Consider the following 21,708-nt stretch of genomic DNA (forward strand, 5'->3'; position numbering starts at 1 on the left):
TGGCATTGATTTGATGATTCATGATTGTTGATAAGCGAATTATTACGAGTGTTTTAAGTTTAATTTATAATTAGCGCATTAAATAAAAAGAAAGTATAAACTGAATAAATGAGTAAAACATATTGCGAGCCGAAACTATGAAAACAATGGCAGAAAAAAAGAAACTGTCTAGCACTTATCATAGAAAGCGTAAGGCGAATTTGGAAGAGGAAGAAAAAAAAGCCAAATCAATGAGTAGACTTTTGTAGAAATCATCTGGTGGCGAGTCTAGTCAGCCCAAAGAAGTCACGGTAGAAGACGGCAATGACGTAGGTATTTATTTATTTATTTTCCAAGGAAAGATTAAAACAAGCAGCTGATCACAAACGACAAACATTACGTCATTGCCGTCTTCTATCGTGACGTCATGCTTGACGAGCATTAAATTACGGCCTGTTTTTTTAGTGTGTCCTTGGTTTTGCTATAGTTTATATGATGAGTAAAAGTGTATAAATGTCACATTTCTGCGAATAATAAACAGCCTTCTATTGCAAGTTAGTATTCTTCTACCTAAACTTATAAAAAAAATTTCTTCCCAAAATTATTGGGAAAAAATTTACAAATACGGTTAAGTTATGTTCATGGGTTTGGGGGGGGGGGAATTCTAAGTGGCGCTGATTCGGGTGTTCGCTTAACTCTGAAAAATTCCTAGAACCGGGCCTGTTTTCAGGAAATCTTTTGGTGATGTCTGATTCAACTGATCATAACATCACACATACAGTTTTACACTGAAAAGTTTCAAGGACAAAAGGAACTGTAGAAAATACTTAGAACGGACAAAAATTATAAATATTGATATACTTAAATAATTAATTAGTAGCAATATTTTGTAAAACAAAATTTAAAGTTTGGAACTGGACTCGGCATTCTCTGTTGGGTTTGAGGTGTTTTCATTGTCTAGACTAACACGAACTTGCAAACTACTAGTGCTTGAGTTTGTAGTCATGTTCTTCCCTTGAACATCTGAAAAAATATGTTAAATTGTTTAGTTGAACCAGCTAGTTTTAAATAATGAATCTTTTTACAATCTACTATGTCCTCTTCTTTTTTGATTTAAGAGAAAAAGCAAATTAATAGGATATATATAACCAACCATAGCCCTGTATTCTCTTATTATATCATTACACTGTCTATCAAATACACAGGGTGAACCAACTGTTGGTCATACAATGATGAAATAAATTTAACTTTTTCCCCCAAAGAGGAACGTAAACATATTTTAAATGTTTTTTGAATACAGGATGTACAAAATCCAGAGGTTCACTAATTCGTATCTCACAATTAATTGCCAAATGCACACTTGTTGTATTATACACTATACAATAAAGTTCTTGTTAATACAAACACTTCGGTCGGATCAATTTTTTGTTTGTTTTAAGATGTGGAAAATGTTTTATTATTTTGAACACCCTATAGTTTTCTTGCAAATTCAGATATCTCTACTCTGATCCAAATTTCACAATTATTCCTAGGCGCTAAGCTTTATTGTGATATGCAATATATCATAAAGAATACAACACACTAAAACTAGGTATGATTACATTTATCAGCATGATTTTCAAAACGGTTTTTAAGATCATAAATTATCAAATTATATTATTTAAAATTTGATTCTTACAGTCAAAACCTGACTATTTTTTTAAAATCAAAAGAACCACTGGTAATAAAATCTTATTTTAGTGTTTGTTTCTTACGAACCTCTAATACCAGCAACTTTTCTTCTTCTGCTCCATTTGCGACAATGCCGCACCAAGAATACAATGATGAAAATTTGCAGTACTGCCAACACAATGGCAATAGTCCAATAGACTAATTGCATTGCTGCCACCCCTACTACTGAAAATATTCAAACAAACAATATAGAACAATATTTGTAAAAGAGAGAAGTAAAGAAAGCTAAGTAATTTTAAAATCAAATTATATAAAATTAATGTAAATAACAGAGTCTGAGGCAATGTTTTTCATGTGAAGTCATCTTTTAGTTTGTTTCATGGTTTCCACATTGTTTATGTATGCTAAGAGAGTAATTACCTTGTTGGATTAATTTAAAAGCTGTGTCGGCCGATTATGATACATTTTTTAGACCAAATTGAAACAAAACAGGAAATAAGAAACGCCAGTCAGGTGATAATGTGACGTCACTCTCCCCTGTTCCTCGGTAGGCCTGCAAATGTCACCCGCTCGTGCATTTGCAAATTACTTCGTAATTACTGGAAATTGCAAAACGTTCAATGTTTATTTCTGTTTGTGTGTATATAAGTGTCTATAAATACTTTACAAACATCGCTCGATGTGATATATCTCAAACGCAAGAATGCTAGCAAAGAAGAGCTGTAAGAATCTCAAAACATGTACAGCATGAACAATAACTACATTTGACACCTTCTGGCAAAAGTAAGTAGATTTTTATCTATAATTAAATAAGCAGTGATAAGAAGGTTCTACAATGTCAAAGTCCTGCAGGAACGGTTGTGATGATGACAGCATGAACTGGGCAGCCGAGGCACTTGAAAGGAAAGGTAGAGTGGATCTCTGTAAGCCAGAGCATGTTGTCTATGGTAATATTCAGGCCGGATTTACTGCATCGTAATTTGTACACATAAACTTCAAATTCAACCAGGGTTATTTTAACACAACGAAATGTTTATAGCTTCCAAAATACAGTTTTCAAACCATGATCTGTTTTTCTAATCAATATTTTTTTGCTGTTCTTTAAAACTTTGTTGCAGTCTTACTAATATTATAAATGTGAAAGTTTGAGTGTTTGTTTGTTTGTTTGTTTGAAGTTAAATCACACATAAACCACTAGACGGATTGGGCTGAAATTTGCCATGATGATAGCTCACATTACCGATTAACATATAAGTAACGCAAAGCTTGAGTATAACTGCAATCAACCCCGCGGGTACTCTGCTAGTATCATTATAGTTTACTCATATGCTTGTACTTACCAGATGGGAGTGCTGGTTTGGTCTTGCAAGGACAAAGATTCATTTTGAAACGTTTTCCATCCAAACACATTGAGCTAAAAAAATCACATTTTATTAATTATCACAGTTAAATTTTACTGCATAATATTCCATATGCTTATACAATTGTCTTGTTTTAAACTATCTTGGCTCCTATTACTACTTCAGTTTCATGTTCAAGGTGTATTTTACATTTTTCTTTCATTGCAACTTCTGTAATTATTTGATTGAATCCTAGTATTTAAAAAATAAAATAATTATTGTGAGTAATAAAACTAATCAAACTTATTCTATTCTTAAACAATGGTTTGAACTACAAAGTAACATAGTGGCGGTATTAAGACCTAGTCAAGGTAAAGGCTACCGGAAAGAAGGGCGTTTGAGCAAAATTTGACATTTTTAAAGCCATTTTGGCGGCTTTCTAATGCCATTTTTAGTGTCTAGAACTTTTTCAAAAACTTCCATTTAGGACAAAATATATGTTTAAATTCATTTTTCCAGGATCAAACGGGGGAGGCTATAGCCCCTCCCTATAGCCCCCCCCCCTTGGAGCCACCACTAATAAAGACAAAGAATTTGAAGAAACAACCAATAATCCTATTACACACTAATTTTAAGTTTTTAAAAACTAATTTAAAAAATTAGCATACTCACTTGTCATTTTTTACACAGAGACACCACTCTGAAAGTAGTTCAGCATCTGTTAGGTCTTCGAAAAACGCATCTGTAATCTTCTGTTTCATTATGAATGGCAGGTGGCTTAGTTTGGTTACCACAGGAAACTGAGTAATATTTCTTGGTACATTATGTATATGAAGTGTAAACTCCTTTTCAGAATCATCCAACTTGGCAGATAGACTTTTCTTTGAATCATCACTTCCACTTTCACTTTCGCTTTCACTTTCATCCTCTTCCCTTTCCTTTTTATTCTTCCCTTTTAATTTAGCAATCCTGTCTGCTTCCTTATCTTCCTTCTCTCTCATTTCAATTTCTTTTATCTCTTTCCGTAAATTTTTCATGTCTTTCTTTATCTCAACTATGGCAGTTTTAATGGCTGGTATTATTCCTAACCTTGTATTTTGTAGTACGTCTGGTTTGATTTTATCTAGTTCCTCAACGATGGGGCTCGGTGTCTGTAGCAAGTCCTGTATGCTTCTGCCCTCTTTCTCTTTTGCTTGTGGTTTTTGGGATTCTGCTGCTGATTTGGCCGGTTGAATGATAAAAGTGGGCAACAAAGGAGGCAAATAGATTTTGGGAGCTACCTTCCCAACAGGTTTCACATCTCCTTTAAACGCTGTTTCTCTTTCAGTTGATTCATTGTCTAAGTTTTCTGTGTGATTTGAGTTATCTTCAAAATACTTGCCTTCTGCATCATCTTCTTCATCGTCGAATCCATCATCGTCAATCCACTTTGTCCCAGTCAAATCATTACCAGACTTGTCATTTTCGTCTAAGACATCTACAACTTTTTCTGTTGAACAATCCAGAAGGAGTGTTGGGTCCTTTTCATCTTTGCTAAAGTAATTTAGTATGCAATCAAAAGTCACTTCATAGTTAGAAGAGTCCTGAAGATATTTCAAGACGATGGATGTTAAAAATAGACACTCGTCCAAATCTGTCAGTTTCAGTTCAAGCTCCTGAGTGAAGCATATTTCTGACTTCTTCCTTGACAGAAAGTTACCTTGGAAGAAACAGGAGTATATATCGTCATCTAAACTTTTATCACATTTATTGTCTTCATCTGATAGATCAAAGCCCCAAAGGCAAGAGCATTCGTTCGGTGCTGAGCAGGCCCCGTTTACACACTCAATGTCACAAACTGCTTCACACCCCCCAGTTTCCTTATTCCCCTTGTATCCCGGATGGCAATGACACTTGCCAGGGGCCATGCAATCACCGTGTTCACATCCTGAACAATGAGGCTGGCAAAAGCCATCTTTCATCTCATAACCTCTCGAGCAACCACAAACATTTGGCTCCACACATTCTCCATCGTCACATTTCTCCTCACACACAGGCACACAAATGTCCCGTCTATCAGGTGGGTTTTCATAGCCATCTTTACATTTACAGTTTTCTGGAGATTCACAAACTCCATTAGTGCAAGAAGAGCACATAGGTTCGCAAAAATTTGGATTGTCTGTGGCGACAAATCCTTCTCTGCATTCACAAACGTCCTTTGATTTGCAATACCCGTTGACACATTCATCTTCGCAAACAGCTTGGCATATGTGAGGCTCGTCTTTGTCTTTATGGTAGTTAGGAAAGCACTCACACAGATTTGGTGAAGTGCAGGCTCCATTGATGCAAGCTTTTGTACAGTGAGGACTGCAGACAAACGGGTTGTTAGTCTCTTTGTAGCCGACATTGCAGGAGCACTTATCAGGGGCTGAGCAGGTTCCGTGTTGGCATTCCTGTTTGCAGACTGGTTGACACTTGTTCTTTTCATTGTCATTCGTTTGGTAGCCTTCTTTACAAGTGCACACTCCAGGAGCAGAGCAAAACCCATTGACACATTCTGCCGAGCATTCTGGGTCGCAGACACTTGGATCTTTTTCATTGATTTTAAATCCAGAGTTACACAAACAAGTCTCAGAAGCTGCACAGTGTCCATTTTTGCATCCTTTTGAACAAAATGGGACACAAACATTAGGTCGATCTATGTCTTTTACAAATCCTACCAAGCAAGAACAGACTTCCGGGTCTGAGCATTCAGCATTCACACATTTCTCATGGCAGATTGGGAGGCAACGGAAATTGTCATTGGGAACTTTTTCATAGCCACTATAACAAGTGCAAGTTTCAGGAGCAGAGCAGGTAGCATTTAAACACGGCTTAGAACAAATTGGTCGACAACTCAACGGTTTTGAAACATCTTTTTCGTAGCCCTCCAGACAAGAGCAAGTATTTGGAGCGGAACAAAACCCGTTCACACAAACCTCCTCACACACTGGTTCACAATTATTTTCTTTATCTTTTTTGTATCCGTTATTGCAAGTGCACTCGTCAGGCAAGGTACAAACTCCGTTGGCACAACCGTTCTTGCAAACAGGTTTACATACATAATGATCTTCCTCGCTAATGGCATAATTGGTCAGGCAAGTGCACTCCTCAGGATTAATGCATATGCCATTTTCACAAGGCTTGGAGCAAATCGGCTCGCACATGAAGGGATCTTTCTCGCCATGTTTGTAACCTTCTTTGCACTCGCACTTCTTCTCGTCACTGCAATAACCGTTGACACAAGGTTTCTCACAAACATTTTCAGCACAAACGGTCTCGTCCACTCTTGAATATCCCTTGAGGCAAGTACACTGGCCAGGAGCGGTGCATTCTGCATTGACACAGTCTTTGGAGCAGATCGGGTCGCATCGAGATTGTTTCTGTTCCTCGTAGCTATGGAAGAAATAACCTTCTTGGCAAAGACAGACTGTAGGTTCAGGACAATAACCATTATTGCAGGGAACACTGCATAGTGCTGTGGAGGGATTGCATTTTGACGGATCATCTTTGTCAGGCTCAAAACCGCTGTTGCAAGAACATTCATTTGGCCTGGAGCAAAACTGATCCTGCCCACACGGTGTGGAACAATAAGGTTCACATTCCTGGAAAATATTGAATTATTACCTTCAGGTAAAGTTAAAAATAAACCTTAATACAGTAGTAATACATTATTAGCACCCCTAGCCCCTACCACTAAGGCAAAACCATTATAGAAACCTTTGGGTTTATTTACAACCATATGTTTATTCTATGGTGTAATTTATAACCAATTTTTGCATAATGCAAAAATTCCAATAATGCGCCAAATCTAGTAATGCGGTTTACTAGATTATATATGGTTCAAAATATAAACATTATAGATATGCTATTCTTATTTTTTGTTCAGTAGATTAATTCCTGAGTTTTCCTAAAATTTTCTTCAAATCACATGATTTAATAAATAAATTATTGATATATTAAATCAACACTTAGGTCCCCAAAAAAAAATCCTATTCTATAAAATGACCAATGTCTGTTTGTCTGTTTGTCTGTCTCTCTGTCTGTCTATATGTCTGTAATATATATCTCGAAATCTAGCGGAAAGATTTGACCCCCTAAAAACATGAATGGCGACAGCCACTACCTCAGGAAAATTGGTATTTCGCTACACAATTAACTCATTTGGAAATGTAAACATTTAACATTGGTCTTATGGGTTGGCAAGTAACTATGTTGGTTGAAATAAATTACAAGGAAAAAGTAAACTAAACACCCGTAGCATGTGTTTATAAAAAGCTATCCACAGTATACTAGCAAATTACAAAATACAGTACAAAGGGAAAAACATCAGTTGTATCTATTGAGCAAATATTACACTCAAGATTTGATTGTTTGTGGATGTTCTAACCATCGATGTATAAAACTAACAATGTTAGCTATAAACATAAAGGGGAAAATAATAAGGGGGAGGGGTTATAGTCATAAACACTAAAGGGAAAATATGGTTGTAATTTTAAGAATAGATAATTTTGGACGTAACAAATTTATTGGTGGATCAGAGACTACCCCAGGGAACTGTGAGTGTTGGTAAAATACTAATTTGGTAATTAAAAGTCTTGCACTGGACTTTAGAAGAGATTTTATATCGGAAAATTACAGGAGCAGAAATAGATTTGATTATATCATTATAATAATATTCCAGGTAATTTAATTACATCTGGGGGTTTTAATTAGCATAAAACTATTACCGTATGCTAAATCCCTATGAAAAAAGAGGCAGAATCTCAATTTATTTAGAAGTAGTAGCACAAAAGTGGAAAATAGTTATCACAAGCATTTGAAACTAATATAATTTTGTTTGTATCATATTTTTTACTGCCTGTCATCGGTGAACTTAAAAGTCGACGATTTCAATAAATAGAGGGGAGAAACATATTGTGTGAGAAACACTTAAACTTAATCAAGATTGTAAAAGTGTATCTTATTTTTGTTTAAATGGCATAACAGAGTACCTACAGCATTACAAAGTTGTTTATTATTTCAGCGATCAAATATCTATGGTTTGTAATGAAAATGTTTTTTTTTGCAAATTATAAAATGTGTCTGTTTACGATATTGTTTTATGATTAACTAACCCAATTAAGCAATACACCCAATTAGGTCCCCCGGTACTGATTACTTATTGGACCTCATGAGAGAAATTTGTAGTGACATTAGCATTATTCAATTTTACTTTATAACATAGCAAATTTGTAAATCTACATCTACAAACTTCTAGAGCTACATCTAGCTCAATATAATTAAATATAGGTAGGATTTTCATGTCAGCTGTTCATGTGAAATTAAATTTACATAAATTTCCAATACAACAAGGAACACTGTTCACAGCCATGGTACAAGATATTGCTCCGACTTAGACATACCCTTCAGCTGGCTTTGGCTGCCAAAGACCATAAACTTGTTCCCAACTCTTGCCTTGAATATTTACAACCACCTGCCCATTTCAATGAAAAATCAGTAAGAAAGAGCCTTTTGCACTGCCCTTAAAGAATTCAAGCCATAATAGAGCCTACAAGAATATTTCCAAAAAACATAAAGATACAACAAATTCATACTCCACCCAAAAACATAATTTTTTCAAAGTTTTTGGGAAAATTTTTGGCGTTAAAAAGTCTTATAGTTAAATATTTGCAACCTATCCGGCTCTGCCAGTCTCGGTCAAGTATGAGGTAACTAGGTATACTTCACAATCCAATAGTCAATGACAATACTGAATACCAATCATACCTGAGTTCCCTCTTTCTTCAAGAACCCACCAACACAGATACAGTGGTCGGGTTGTCTACATATGCCGTTGATACATCCAGAAGTACATTCCGGTTCACAACGCCCTTCCTTCTCAGCGTACCCATCACAACAGTACTCGGACGTTATCGTCTCCTCCCATGTCTGGAGGAAAATTATAACAATAAAATTATAATTAAAAGTATCCAATATACTTTTTTTACATGGAATAGTAGAAGTGTTACAATAAATTATATACAGGTTGGCTATTGAATTTTGATTTTCAGTATTACCATTTTACTGTCGTAGATTTGGCAAATACAGTGGTAAGAATTTTGGTATAGAATTTACTTTGATTGTGGAAGACTACCACTAACATTTACAAGATACTCGTTAGTTACTTTTTATGATAATAGGAAAATTGAACTTTATGTTTAGATATTCTTTATTTCCCGAAGGTCTCTCTCGCAGCCAATCTGTAAATTTGTTCTTGAAGTTGGGTTTATTTCTTGCTTTAGATGTTGTGGAAGGAAGTGTTTTTGAATGAGTTTTTCTGGAATAAGGTGTATTGGAATTAGTTGTTCTGAGAGGAGGTGTTCTGGACTGAGTTGTTCTAGAAATTAAATCGCACGGCCAGATACCTTTCAGCGTTCACTTGTCATTGGAAGGGTGAATAAGTATAATTCATATCTGGTGGGTTGGTGTATGTCCCTACGTCAGCTTGTTACAGTAGTATACAGAACATTTGATGCTTTTATCAACCAAAATTTATTTAAGATTTTACGTACCACATCTGGTTGGGGGAGCCATTTTCCACTTGTCACAACTTCTGGACAGTTATGTCTACCTAAGAAGCCACACTTTACTTGCTTCAACTCCGTGTGAGTCACGTAGATTTTTGAAGGCTTGCTTTTTGTAACTCTAAAAAGTATTATTGTTATTAATTATTAAATTTGTAACAAAGACACTGGTGTACAAATTATAATATGTTTGATGCAGGCGATCTTCAAAACATATTACAAATAAATGTGGCTTACACAAAAAACATCTGGGTTAGCAACACAAACTCATATCGAAGACTAAGTTATACGTTTAGGCTTAAGTAAGTTGTATCTTTTGGTTTGCTTGATAAGAAAAGCACAAGGGGCTGTTATTTTTTACAATAGTAAGAGCAGAACTACCATAACAAACAAGTACTGTATACTAAGAAATTACCGACAACAAAATTCAAATAATTCAGTCAAAATGAAGGGTAGGAGAACTTTATTGTCTTTTTGACATATTTGGAAGTTATTTTTTATGACTTGGTGAAGTGCTTGAAAACTGCATTGTTTGTTCTGTAATTTGTCATTACATTTTTTAAGATTACAGTTTCTTCCTTAACATCAAAAGTAAAAGAATGTTTCACAAAACCTGTGGTGGGTAGGTTGAGATGCTAGTTCTAGCCCGGAACTGTTTCAAACATTACTTCAGGCTAGTCCTAGAGAGTTGCAGAATTATCACATGGATAAATTCCATTGTGATTGTTGGGATTTGAACCCTGGACCTCAGGCACCGATGCCTCACGCTCTATCACTAGACCAGCTTGATCCCGTGTATGTATTTTATTTTTTATTTTTTTACTAAGACAGGCTCAATTAATTGTATCACTTCAAGTTGTAATTAAATGTAAAAGAAACTTGTTGATTTCAAATACTTTTACCACCAGTAAAAATACCATAGACTAACCAACACAAGTATAATTCCCATCCCATTGTTAATTTTGAAGCTTGTTTTTTGTGTCTAGTTCATGTCCGGTGACACTGGTGGCTAGTGTCGACAAAATTTTGTTTTTTTATTTTATATCGTTTCATTTGGTTAAACGGGGATTTAAATGGCTGAAATAACAAGAATTGTAACACAACATCTACAGTGCATCGGACAGAACTACAACTAACGATAAAATTGGCTTCAGCTGTTCCATAAGGATGGGAAATGTACTAAGGGAGTATGTTTCATCTATGATAATACTTACTTAAACAAATTTTCTCTCATGCACTCTATATCTGCTGCACTAATTTATACCATAAACAATATTAAACATACTCAATTACAGGTATATCACCAGAAGATGATTTTTAAGCACGTCCGATAACACTAGTGCATTAATGCCTTCTACTTCTTGATTTAAGGACTAGCTTTAAAATTATTACTGTACAACCAAATAGAATAATAAATTTTTAAGCTACTACTTATCTACTAGTATTACAATAATTGAGGATTCAAGCCCACGCTGTTGAATGAACCTTAAAATAAAAAAGTAACGATTAGTTTACATTGACACTCTTAACATTCACCAGAAATCAAACGCATGTCCAAACAAATTTCAGATTCAAGAAGGTAGTAAAAGTTCAACTTAGAGTTTTCTTAGTTAATCAGTTAGGCCTACTTGAAAATATTAGTGTTTGCAACTGCCGCTACATTATATTAAAATTACTTTCTAATCAAATGTAACTATACTTAAGTATAAATACTCACTTGGTATCTTTCTTACAAACTCCTTCTGTGCCAAAAAGACCCTCCAAGGACAAAACCAATGACGACCCCCAACTCAAATATATAAGGGTCCTAAAAATGAATGCATATTTTCAAAGCAATTAATTTTTGTCAGTTGTTAGTGACAAGTAAAAATAAGAAATTTAGAACTTCTTACAAATATTGTGAGATTGACTATATAATACCTGCTCCATTTTTAATATCTTTTGTTTCCGTAAACTACACTCCATTATCAATAGTAAAATTCCAAAATATTTATTAGATGATTTCCGTTTATTTCTGACATAAGCACTCGTAGAGGTTCTTTCTTTTTAGCTTCACCAGGGCTGCTTTTATAAATGGAGGTAGAAGAGGTTTTAGGTTTGTTTGGGGAGCCATGAAGAGAAACATTCCTGCAAAAGGTAGGTGAAGAGGGGCGCAATCATCCCTCGGGCCCATAGCGCAACACATACAAACTGCAGGCCTGATCTACACTAGTTCACCAGTTTTAACACCCGGTTTAACAGTTGTAACCGTTTTTATTTCAATAAATCATTCTTAACCTTAAAATTTGAATGTGGATTTCTCTTCCTGACCTTATAAAAGCCATTGAAAACCGTGTGAGGTTTGGGGCAGGGATTAAATATATAATTTTATGCAGCAGGCATGTGAGTGCCAGACGGCAGTGGTTTATGTGACGGATTGTTGGCGGCGTTTCATTTTATTTCTATAAGTGAAAAGTTTTATTTATGTTTTAGAGGTTAAGTGGTAGCTGACTGGCAAGTCCTAGGTTTGCCTCTTAAATAGAGCAATTTTTCATTTAACTTCATCTGTAAACTGCTAAAATTTTACATTTTAACATTTGTTTATGGTTGATGCATTGTTGTCTAGTTCCATAACTACACTAATAGTTTTGTTTTAAGTTTGGGTTTTTTTTTATTTAATCCCTTACCCAAATTTACCATTGTAGTTTAACTAAGGCACACACTAAAAGACAAAAGTGAATGAATATGAGCGAAGTATATGTGTTTTAAACTGTACTTACCAGATAGAAAGCATTTTGCGCCGAAAGTACGACTGACAAATATTCGTGGACAGTTACAGTGGAGCGTAGTTTCAATATGTATAAGGCTTAGACATTAGGGACTGTTTCCACAGACAAAGCAAGCATGACCTATATGTCTAGGATGGATTAGCATTAAACACGAACTAGACTATTTTCTTTAAAAACAATTCTTTTCCTCATTTTAATTAGATCAAATTTTCAATTGCTGCTTTACACGTATATTAATTTTTAACGGTTATTTTCTAGTCACTAAAAACTTTTTGAATGTTAATTAAAATATTTTTTTTGTCATAATGAAGCAAAAACAGCTGTTTTAAATGCATCCGTTTTTAATCCATGGTTGTGGGTCTTAAGTAGCATATCAAGGGAGTAAAAATCAGCTGTAGTCAACTCAGTTGTAAATTTTGATTGTAAATAATTACAGTATCGAAAGCATGTATCAATTGTTTAATCAATTGTAGCATATTGTTTCCTTATTGTAAATAGTTAGACATATCAATAGTATAATGTACACTAACACGAGTGCAATATGATGAAAAATATAGTTCATCACACAGGAAAAAAGTATCTTTTCAACCCTCACTCATTTTTCAACCTAGGTTTTGCATTTAACATAATAAAACTTGAGCTCACGTCGAAAGTCACTTTACGCCCTAGTGATGAAATATACTATTTCAGATGATATTGTTGATTCCTATTTATTTTTGTTATGGATAATATTGATGATGAACTGATGGTCAACTTTTACTGTACTGGAACCAAACACTACAGAAAGGTTAATTCACAATGAAAACTCTCAAAAGGGGGTCTCCATTTTATTTTCTGACTTAAAATGGCAACATTGAAAACTTAAAAGTGTTTATTGCACTATTTTAGGGCTCTATATTCATAGTATCATTTCATTAGGGAATAAATTCATCTTAATTACTTAACTGTTATTAAAAAACTACACATCAAAGTGAGTCATCAAGAAAAACAAAACTCACCAGATCCAAAATGAAAGTAATCCATTCATAGTTGAGCACTTAACTAAGTTACCTCATTCTCAATGATGTTAACTTTTCTATTAAAACAATACAAAAAGAACCACCCAAATTGCTTATATCACAGGTTTAGAACATTGTACGAATATGGGACATGCTCTTGGCTTCATTACACAGTGATTAACATTAATTAGCGGCATATGTTCGTAAAACATCTGCATTTTGTATTATCTCCCTACAGAAGACAATAAAGCAACTATCAACACACAAACTGAACCGTTCTATCAAGAAAATATAAGACAAGTTATACATATAAGTATTTTTATTCTTAACAACCATAAGATTGATGGACAGTAAGCCAATATAAATTTATATGCATCAATCATAAATTTAAACAAATAGCAACAATATAGGTTCCCGATTAATGTTTAGGAACACCTTGTTTTATACTGTAATAATACAATGCTAGCCAAGAAAATATGAAGCAAAAAAGAAGCAGTGAAAAGTATGTCTGCGAGTAGCACAGGTTGTTCAGCTCTATTGGTTGTCTGAAGAAAAAAAGAACACTGGGAAGTCTTCGGTAACTAATGTTCAATTAAAGTTGGTTCGTACAACTGATGCACTTAATTTCAATAAGTCGACAAGGAAGGTATGAGGAAAAAGCAGGAAAATTGTTATGTTTCCATTGGTACCATGTTGTATAGGAATATCTTGATAAGAATTTCCCAACGCTCTGGGTTGGCTGTGCAAATGACATCAATCACCTAATGTGTCGATGGCTTCGATATAGCCCAAATTAAACTCCGTGTGATTTAACTATTGTGTAGTCATGTAAAACACAGTATTTGTACTACATTTTCCATCAATCAAAATAAAATAACTAATGAAAAAACCCCTCTAAACTCTTGCAGCAAAAAAAATGGATTTCCCTTCAATGGAGAGTATATTGATCAGTCCACTCTTCAGAGAGTTTGGTTGGAAGTCAGAACTCAAAATTAGAATTTACTTATGTTACGAGATTCGAGGTACAAATATTGTACATTTGTGATACTTGGAAAAAACTTGAAAATATGTACTTTTTGAACATTTTTATTATTGTATTATCCTTGTAATAATAAAATTGCTAAGTTTTATCAACAAAGTTGTATTTCTTTTTTAACCACTCTGTATTTTGACAAACCAGTTGATGACTTCTAAACACCATTAGTAGCATTTTAAATTAAAGTTCTTAATCATTCAGGTCATGGTTCATTTAGAAAACATAAACCTTGGTACACAAACTATAAAAATGAATGAAAAATATTTAGGGAGTAAGGACAAAATAAGCAATTTTCAGATCACAATGTTTTTTAATGACAAAACTCATTTAGCAGGTGGTAAAATCAAAATCCTACGAATAAAGATTTGCAATAAAATTTATAAAAAGACAAACCAAATTGCACTTTACACTCTACATTTTGTACATTATTTACATTAAATGTAAAATGATAAATTTTATCATTTTGTATCCTAAAGGCACAAGTGCGTTACTTACTATTTTATTCAAGATTTTTGATAACTATGTTTACGATTAATTATGATGACTAATGATCTGTTCAGGCATTCAACAAAAGACAAAACGTGTTTAAAAACTACTGAGAACCTCAAAAAGACTCTCATGGGGACTATAAAATAAGACTTGTTATCATGGTTGACTTCTTATCGGGGTAATTAGGGGCAAATAAATTCTAGAATTCTATGGGATTTTAAAATTACGGTATTTTTATCAAAAGAGACTTGTTATCGAGGTTTCACTGTGTGTTGTTTGAAGTAAATAGATACAAACGTCCTAAAAATTACAAACAGTTTAGTCACATGAAACCAGAGAGTGAAAAAGGCAAAACTTTTTGTGAGCCAATTCGTAAAACAATTGAAAATTCTGTAAAAATATGAACATACGAAGGAAGTCCTGAACTATGATTCAATTTGCCAAAAGATTATTTTGCCAAGAGTTATTAGAATTCAGCATGATTTTCAAACTGGTGGATTACTAAACAATATCAGAAAACCAAGAGACAAATTTTACCGATTATCAAGGCTATAAAAAAGGATTTAGATTTATTATGTAAATTGTTCCATTCTCTTGGACCAGTTTGCCTAACAAACATTTTTTTTTTTTTTAATAAAGTCTAACACATAGGCTAATAACTTAATTCAAACATCAGAAACAAAAAAATGCAGGAAAACACGAAAAAACAAAAAAAATCAAAAACTTAACCTACAAACACAGAAAATCGTTATCCAAAACAATAAATAAAAGCAAACGGTGAACACATAATGATGTGTTGAGGAATATTTGTGCTCTTTCAACGGAAATTTTCAGAGAAAGGTAAGGTTAATTTTGTATCTTGAATTATAAAATGTTTTTGGTTCACTATTCATAAGTTTCAAACAATAAAATTACCCTGCAGATCAAGTGATATTTTATGTGAAGTACAATTCATAGTTACTTTATGTTTTTTTTTTCTACTGTGATCTTGTTACTGACTAAACAATTTACAGATCCTGTCTCAGACAAAATTTTTTCCCCATCTAAGGATGCAATGTGATGTATTAAATAAGATAAATAAACTTTTAGACACAAATTCAATAATTATCCTGGTTTGCTTAGGTTTTCAATTCATAGTAATAAATTATTAATCAGAACATAACAAATATCAAAACTTATTGATAAATTTGAAAAAAAACTATCAAACATAACTGTAGAAACCGGAATTCATGCAAATAAGTACTTAACTTTCATACAACTTTTATTATCTGGTAACAAATTATTGAATAAGTTTTCTACAAGAATTAAATTGAGAAATGGATTCACACAACAAAAATAACAACGCTTAACAATATTTGTACTTTAACACTGTGTACACTAAAATAATATGAATAACAGTTAATACTTACAAACTAACAAAGTTTAAGAGCAGAAAATAATTCTGATAGATCAAGATATAATTGCAATCAGATTGAAGAATAAAAAATATAACAAAATGTAAATACAATCTTAAAATATTTAAGACCCAATAAAAGTATTCAAAAATCTTGCTGATAATATTATGTACATTAATCTATTTACCGTTAAATATTCTATTATGACACAAGAATACATCTTTGGTACATTTTCCTTTTTTATATAGTGATTAAAATATAAGCAATAAAAATATAATCCAAAGTGAGAATGTTTTCAAAAATGGAAATATAACACAAAAGTATAAAGTTTACAAAGTTGTAAAAACATTTTAAAATATTTAAGTATTGCTTATATTAAAACTAAATACAGTACAAGGTAACTAAAAATAATTTACAATAAATTATTTAATCTATTTTGTAACATTGTACCATGCCTAACGCTATTAATGCACGTAAACAAAACCGAGTTAAATTCTATCATACGAGTCACAGACAAAACAAGCAAGGTTTTGAAAATCCATAAAATACAAAATAAAAATCTAGACATAAATATTAAAAATCCAAACAAGCCAAAAATCCAAATTCAAAATCAAAACTTCAAAAGGACACTCTAAAGCTAATTAATTACTTTCACCTTCTTTCTTCATTGTTCAGCCGGGAAAAACATCTGTGGCTCAATATTTACTATAGGTACCACAATTCTATTGTTTAAATATTAATTTATTTATGTATCTAAAAAAAAAATATTTTTCTCCCAATATTTTGAAATTTCTTGTTTGTTTCAAAACTCACTTTCAAATGCTAATCATTAAAATAGCTACTATTGGTATTCAAAATCAATTATTTAATCTCATTGAGCCAGGGCATATGTTAAAAACCTTAAAGATGGTCAAAGGCAAAGGGGAAACAGAAAACCGAAATCACCTTTATTCACCTTTCGACTAGGAAAAGTTGCAAACCGTCAATGCATTATTTATTGCACAACCGATGGAAGTTACGATGTTACATTTTATTTTATATTTACAATTTGTGGGAAAATCTACTTTAAGTTACACTACCAGTTTGAATTTGACTCAACACTTAACCAATTTAAATGCCTACACTATACTTAACATATGAGGTCTGTAAGGAACTGATCGGTCGATATCCTTGGACTAAAACGAAAGAATCGACCAATCAAAGGCTCAATCAGTCTTCCTGGTCTGTAGCGATCAGCAAATATTTCTGTAACATTCCCGGTTAAAAAACTTAAAAGAGAAACAAAACATGAACGGGTTAGTTGAATAAGAATGGTTATTGAGACGATCGGGTTATTACAATTGTTAGGATTGTTAGTGACGACAGAGTTGAAAAAAGGTTTTGGTTGATTACAGAGAGTAAATTAAGACTACAGCTTGGAAATACTTCTTGAGGAAGAGCACTTGAGTTTTTAAGACATATTTACGATATTGAGCAAAATTTTGATGTCCTAAAAATGGCACAGTGTTAAGTGTTCCAATTTCTATCTGCGTCTCTCAAGTCAAGTGATATGGAACAGATATTTTACTGATAGTTTACAATTATTTTTGAGATAAAGATTTCATGACTGAATTCTATTACAAGATTATAATTGGCCTTAAAATGTTCTTAAAAAATAAAAAATAGATAATAATATGTGTTTACTATAATACAAGAAAGTTTAAATCATATTTTGAAACGGCAGATAGCACTGGAATACCTAAGGCTTCCAATTAAATAGTATAAAATAAGAAATAAAATGGTAAAACAGAATTTCATAAATAGTAGAATATGTTTTAACAATAAAGCCGGGTTTACACTATATAGCTGAAGAGCTATATAAAGATGAGCTATATATAGCTCCGTCAGCTACATATAGCTCTGCTACAACCAAAATGCACGTATTGCAGAGCTATATGTGATATAGCTCTGCTACATAGTGTAAACTCGGCTTTAGTACAAGATATTTTATTAAAGGAAGAGGAAAAGTGACAGAAAAGTTAAGAATTGTTGTAAACAAAGATTGTCATAGAATTAATATTGCACCAAAATAGCACCATAGAACAGATTTAAGTACAGTTTCAATAATTCAAACTCTTTTAAACACAATCTTAATCTTTGAACGGGTGTTTTTTTGCTTGGAGTGGGCACTAAAGTAGTTGTTACTGTGAGACTTACTGAAGATTATTTTACTTTATAATGTTCATAATATATTGTGGATAACATTTTAGTTTTAAGTCAAATAAATTAGTTATCTGGCTCACTTAGGCTTAAATTAAATCAACAAAGCAAATCCCGAACTAGTACAAAACTTTCACAAAACATAGGGAAGTGAGCTATACAACTCAATACTTAAACGTAGAAGTTTAACTCGTACTGATTTAAGTCTGTGCCAGTGGAAGAGGTGAGAAGATTTTGGTAGCTCAATAAAATGGGTTCCACTGTACTTAATAACAAGAGTGTGACGAGAAAATTTGCTAACAAGACATACCTAGACAAGTTGCAAAACACATTACAGTAGAATCCCTCACATCCAACCAAGTGTGCAGTATTCATATTGTAATTTGTGTGCAAATGTGCAAATACTAATTATAACTTCTTAGCATTAATATTGATTATTTTATTAAGTACTTGAACATCAAACTATACGAATCTGGAAATATTCTAATCCGAACATCTAATCAACCTAACTGAGCCTTAACTATCCGAACCAAATCCTCTCAGAACTGAAATTTCACTATCCGCACACGTCTACCAGTACGAGCATATCTTGCGGTCTTGGTAATAACCGTATTTGTCACCCGTGAGCACATGTTGCGGTCTTGTCAATAAGCGGTGATCGTCTGCCGCAATTACGGCAACACCTGAGATAGGCCATTCAGTTAACCGAACCTTCTTGGTGTTATCGCCCCAGACAGGAAAAATGTACCGTAGCCGGTCGGTCACTAGGTCGGATATGAGGGGTTCTAATTAATGTCTGTTTAACCCAAAAAAAAACTAACTGTACGCAGATGAAACCTCCAAAAGTGCCCATCTCAAAAGCTAACTTTAAATCGCAAAACTCATCACTTCTTCAATTATTTTGGTTGACTTGAATATTCAATAATGAATAAATACTATTTATCACTAACAAGCTTACACCTCCCAGTGTCAACCCTATGTCACACAGAATCTATAATACCTATAAATTTTTTTGATGTACAGCTTTTAGTGGTAAAAACTGAGTACTTGATCATCAAACAAGCTCAACTACACCTCACTATCTAGGTGTTGAGGTTGGTTCAGTTACAATAGTTGGTGTCAACTGTTATAGTAGCTACGGTACATACAAGGTGTGCTGATTGGTCTGCCGTGAACTCTGAACCTGTAGAGGCAGGTGTACTCCAAACTGCCGTGGTTTGATTCGATCACCAGCTCCACCATCTTGAATGAGTGATCGACCTCCTGTAAAGGAAGAATAAAATACAATAAGTGTTGGGTTACAGTTTGTTTTAAAAACCTTGCAGAGAGCAATCATGACAACAAAATCTATTTTTATTTTTTATTTGTCATACTGTTCTATAAAAACTAACAATCCGTGTAAAATTACACAGATAGGCCTAACCATATTCATGTTTGGTGCAATTTATCAGTGAAACATCAGTATAATCTAATTAAAAAACTACACAAGCCAACCAAAAATAGGTATTTAAACTGACCGTCACTGCATTTTTGAAAACATTTTATAGTTTTAAAGCCTTATGTGGTAACCAGTAGAAAAGTAGTATCAGCTTTCGTAATCATTAAATTTGTAATGATTACCGATCACAAGATCATCATGACCATAGTTCACATTGCAGTGCTTTCGTCAACATGTCTCAAGGTCATGGAGCCATCGTCAACATGTTTCGCGGATATGGCACCTTTTTGAACAGCTTCCACAATTAATTGTGGTGCAATCGTGAACATCTCCCACGATTACAGAGACATCATCATTTTCTCCTGGGTTCGCAGAAACATTTTGCACATATCTCGCAATCGCGGAGAAATAATCATTGTTACCCCCCATATCGGCGACATCTCCTGCGATCGTGGAGAGTGGAGACGTCATGAATGTCAATTGTGACGTGGAAAAATTGCTGACGATCAATAAATTCCGGTCCCAAGAAAATCCCGAATCAAATGTAATCCCGTTTCGATGATAAGAAATGTATTTCAAAGAAAATTTCCCAAATCATGACCTGTCCATCCTTAATTAGAATCATAAATAATATAATAATAATGAAGAAATGTACAAAGAAATCATACAACAATATTTTCACTTAAAACTAAGAAAACTAAGAATGTGTTGAAGATCAAGACAATTCGGATTGTTGTGAAACTAACAGATCCAATTCCAAATTGAGCCTGCGAAAGTCAAAGTGGTATAAGTCATGTTTTTCTTGTTTTGAGAAATGAAGGGGTTTATTAGAAATTTACCATAAATCAGAAATTAATCTTGGTTGTAATATTTGGGTCTAAATTTATTGCTATTGAGTTGCTTTAACTTTTTTGAGCAATTTTGGAATTTTGTTTTACATAACGTCATAGTTACATGGGACGTAAATGACTTACACCACTTTGGGTTTTAATGATTTTTAACAGGTACATGAGGAAAACAGTAATTATAAGTCTAAGTCACACGACTATTATGATTTATTTAAGAATAATAGAAAAATGCTACAATATGTATCATGTTGTAGGAATGTTCGAAAGCTTAAATTTCTACTTTTATTCTGAAGCCTTTCCATTGGTTTGATCTTCTGCTTCTCTTTGATCTTCTGGTTCTATTAACTGCCAAAGTAGTACGACTCTGTAACTTACACCACTATTGCTCTCAACGAAAACACTTATTTGTTGATAGCAAAAAAACCCGTCTGTAACAGCTGTTTCTGACGTCATCTGACTTATCACTTTGCCCATGGATACTTTTGATTAAACCCTGCTCAGTAGTACCAATAACTCAATTTTTTTTAAAGTTGACTTATACCACTTTGACTTTCTCAGGCTTAATTATAGCATAAAAGTTGAAAATTAAAGCAAAACATATGACTTGTCTGATTCTCAGTGACAAATCAGTTCTATAACTTAAATAAAAAAAGGAAACGCTGACTTACCAAAGCATCAAAATACTGCAGACTCTTTCCATTGTCCAGATATGTAAATTTCCCTAGCAAAATGGGCATGTCATCTTTTTCTGACTCCAATCCCTATAAAATAAACAAAATAACAAACCAAATGAAATTTCAAGCTAATTATTTTTTTTTGCACATCCTTATTCATATAATAGTTAGTTTAATAGTTCATAAAATAAAAACAATTTAAACAATTATAATAGTGATAAAAACACATCCAACAAGGTTCATTTAATCATAAAACATGCCCCCTACATTTCCCCAAGATTTCAAGTGTA

The 21,708-nt window shown here is 33.4% G+C and overlaps 2 protein-coding genes across 5 annotated transcripts in view; both read right to left on the reverse strand.

Moving 5' to 3' along the window:
- Window positions 1–810: 810 nt before the first annotated feature.
- Window positions 811–13,492, reverse strand: LOC129005044 (protein jagged-1-like). 2 transcript variants are annotated; one of them, XM_054433805.1, is made up of 8 exons: window positions 13,341–13,492; window positions 11,292–11,381; window positions 9,563–9,695; window positions 8,778–8,939; window positions 3,663–6,613; window positions 2,991–3,064; window positions 1,738–1,872; window positions 811–1,002 (listed from the first exon to the last, which is right to left on the reverse strand). In XM_054433805.1, exons 1-8 carry the CDS (start codon window positions 13,367–13,369, stop codon window positions 881–883), a joined length of 3,696 nt encoding a protein of 1,231 aa, XP_054289780.1. In that variant the 5' UTR covers window positions 13,370–13,492; the 3' UTR covers window positions 811–880. The 2 variants fall into 2 exon arrangements, with proteins under 2 accessions (XP_054289780.1, XP_054289779.1); XM_054433804.1 differs by having other exon boundaries at window positions 1,738–1,875.
- A 1,174-nt stretch (window positions 13,493–14,666) lies between these two features.
- LOC129005030 (uncharacterized) overlaps window positions 14,667–21,708 on the reverse strand; it is a 63,870-nt gene continuing 56,828 nt past the window's right edge. For all 3 annotated transcript variants that reach the window (XM_054433782.1, XM_054433784.1, XM_054433783.1), the window contains 3 exons: window positions 21,413–21,505; window positions 19,607–19,721; window positions 14,667–17,504 (listed from right to left, as the gene is read on the reverse strand). In XM_054433782.1, the coding sequence (XP_054289757.1) occupies window positions 17,503–17,504; window positions 19,607–19,721; window positions 21,413–21,505 (210 nt within the window). In that variant the 3' untranslated portion in view covers window positions 14,667–17,502. The remainder of the gene's footprint in view (window positions 17,505–19,606; window positions 19,722–21,412; window positions 21,506–21,708) is intronic.

The sequence above is a fragment of the Macrosteles quadrilineatus genome, unplaced genomic scaffold (assembly GCF_028750875.1).
Source record: "Macrosteles quadrilineatus isolate MER2022 unplaced genomic scaffold, UCM_ALF_1.0 Scaffold_14__1_contigs__length_3811126, whole genome shotgun sequence".
NCBI classification, from domain to species: domain Eukaryota; kingdom Metazoa; phylum Arthropoda; class Insecta; order Hemiptera; family Cicadellidae; genus Macrosteles; species Macrosteles quadrilineatus.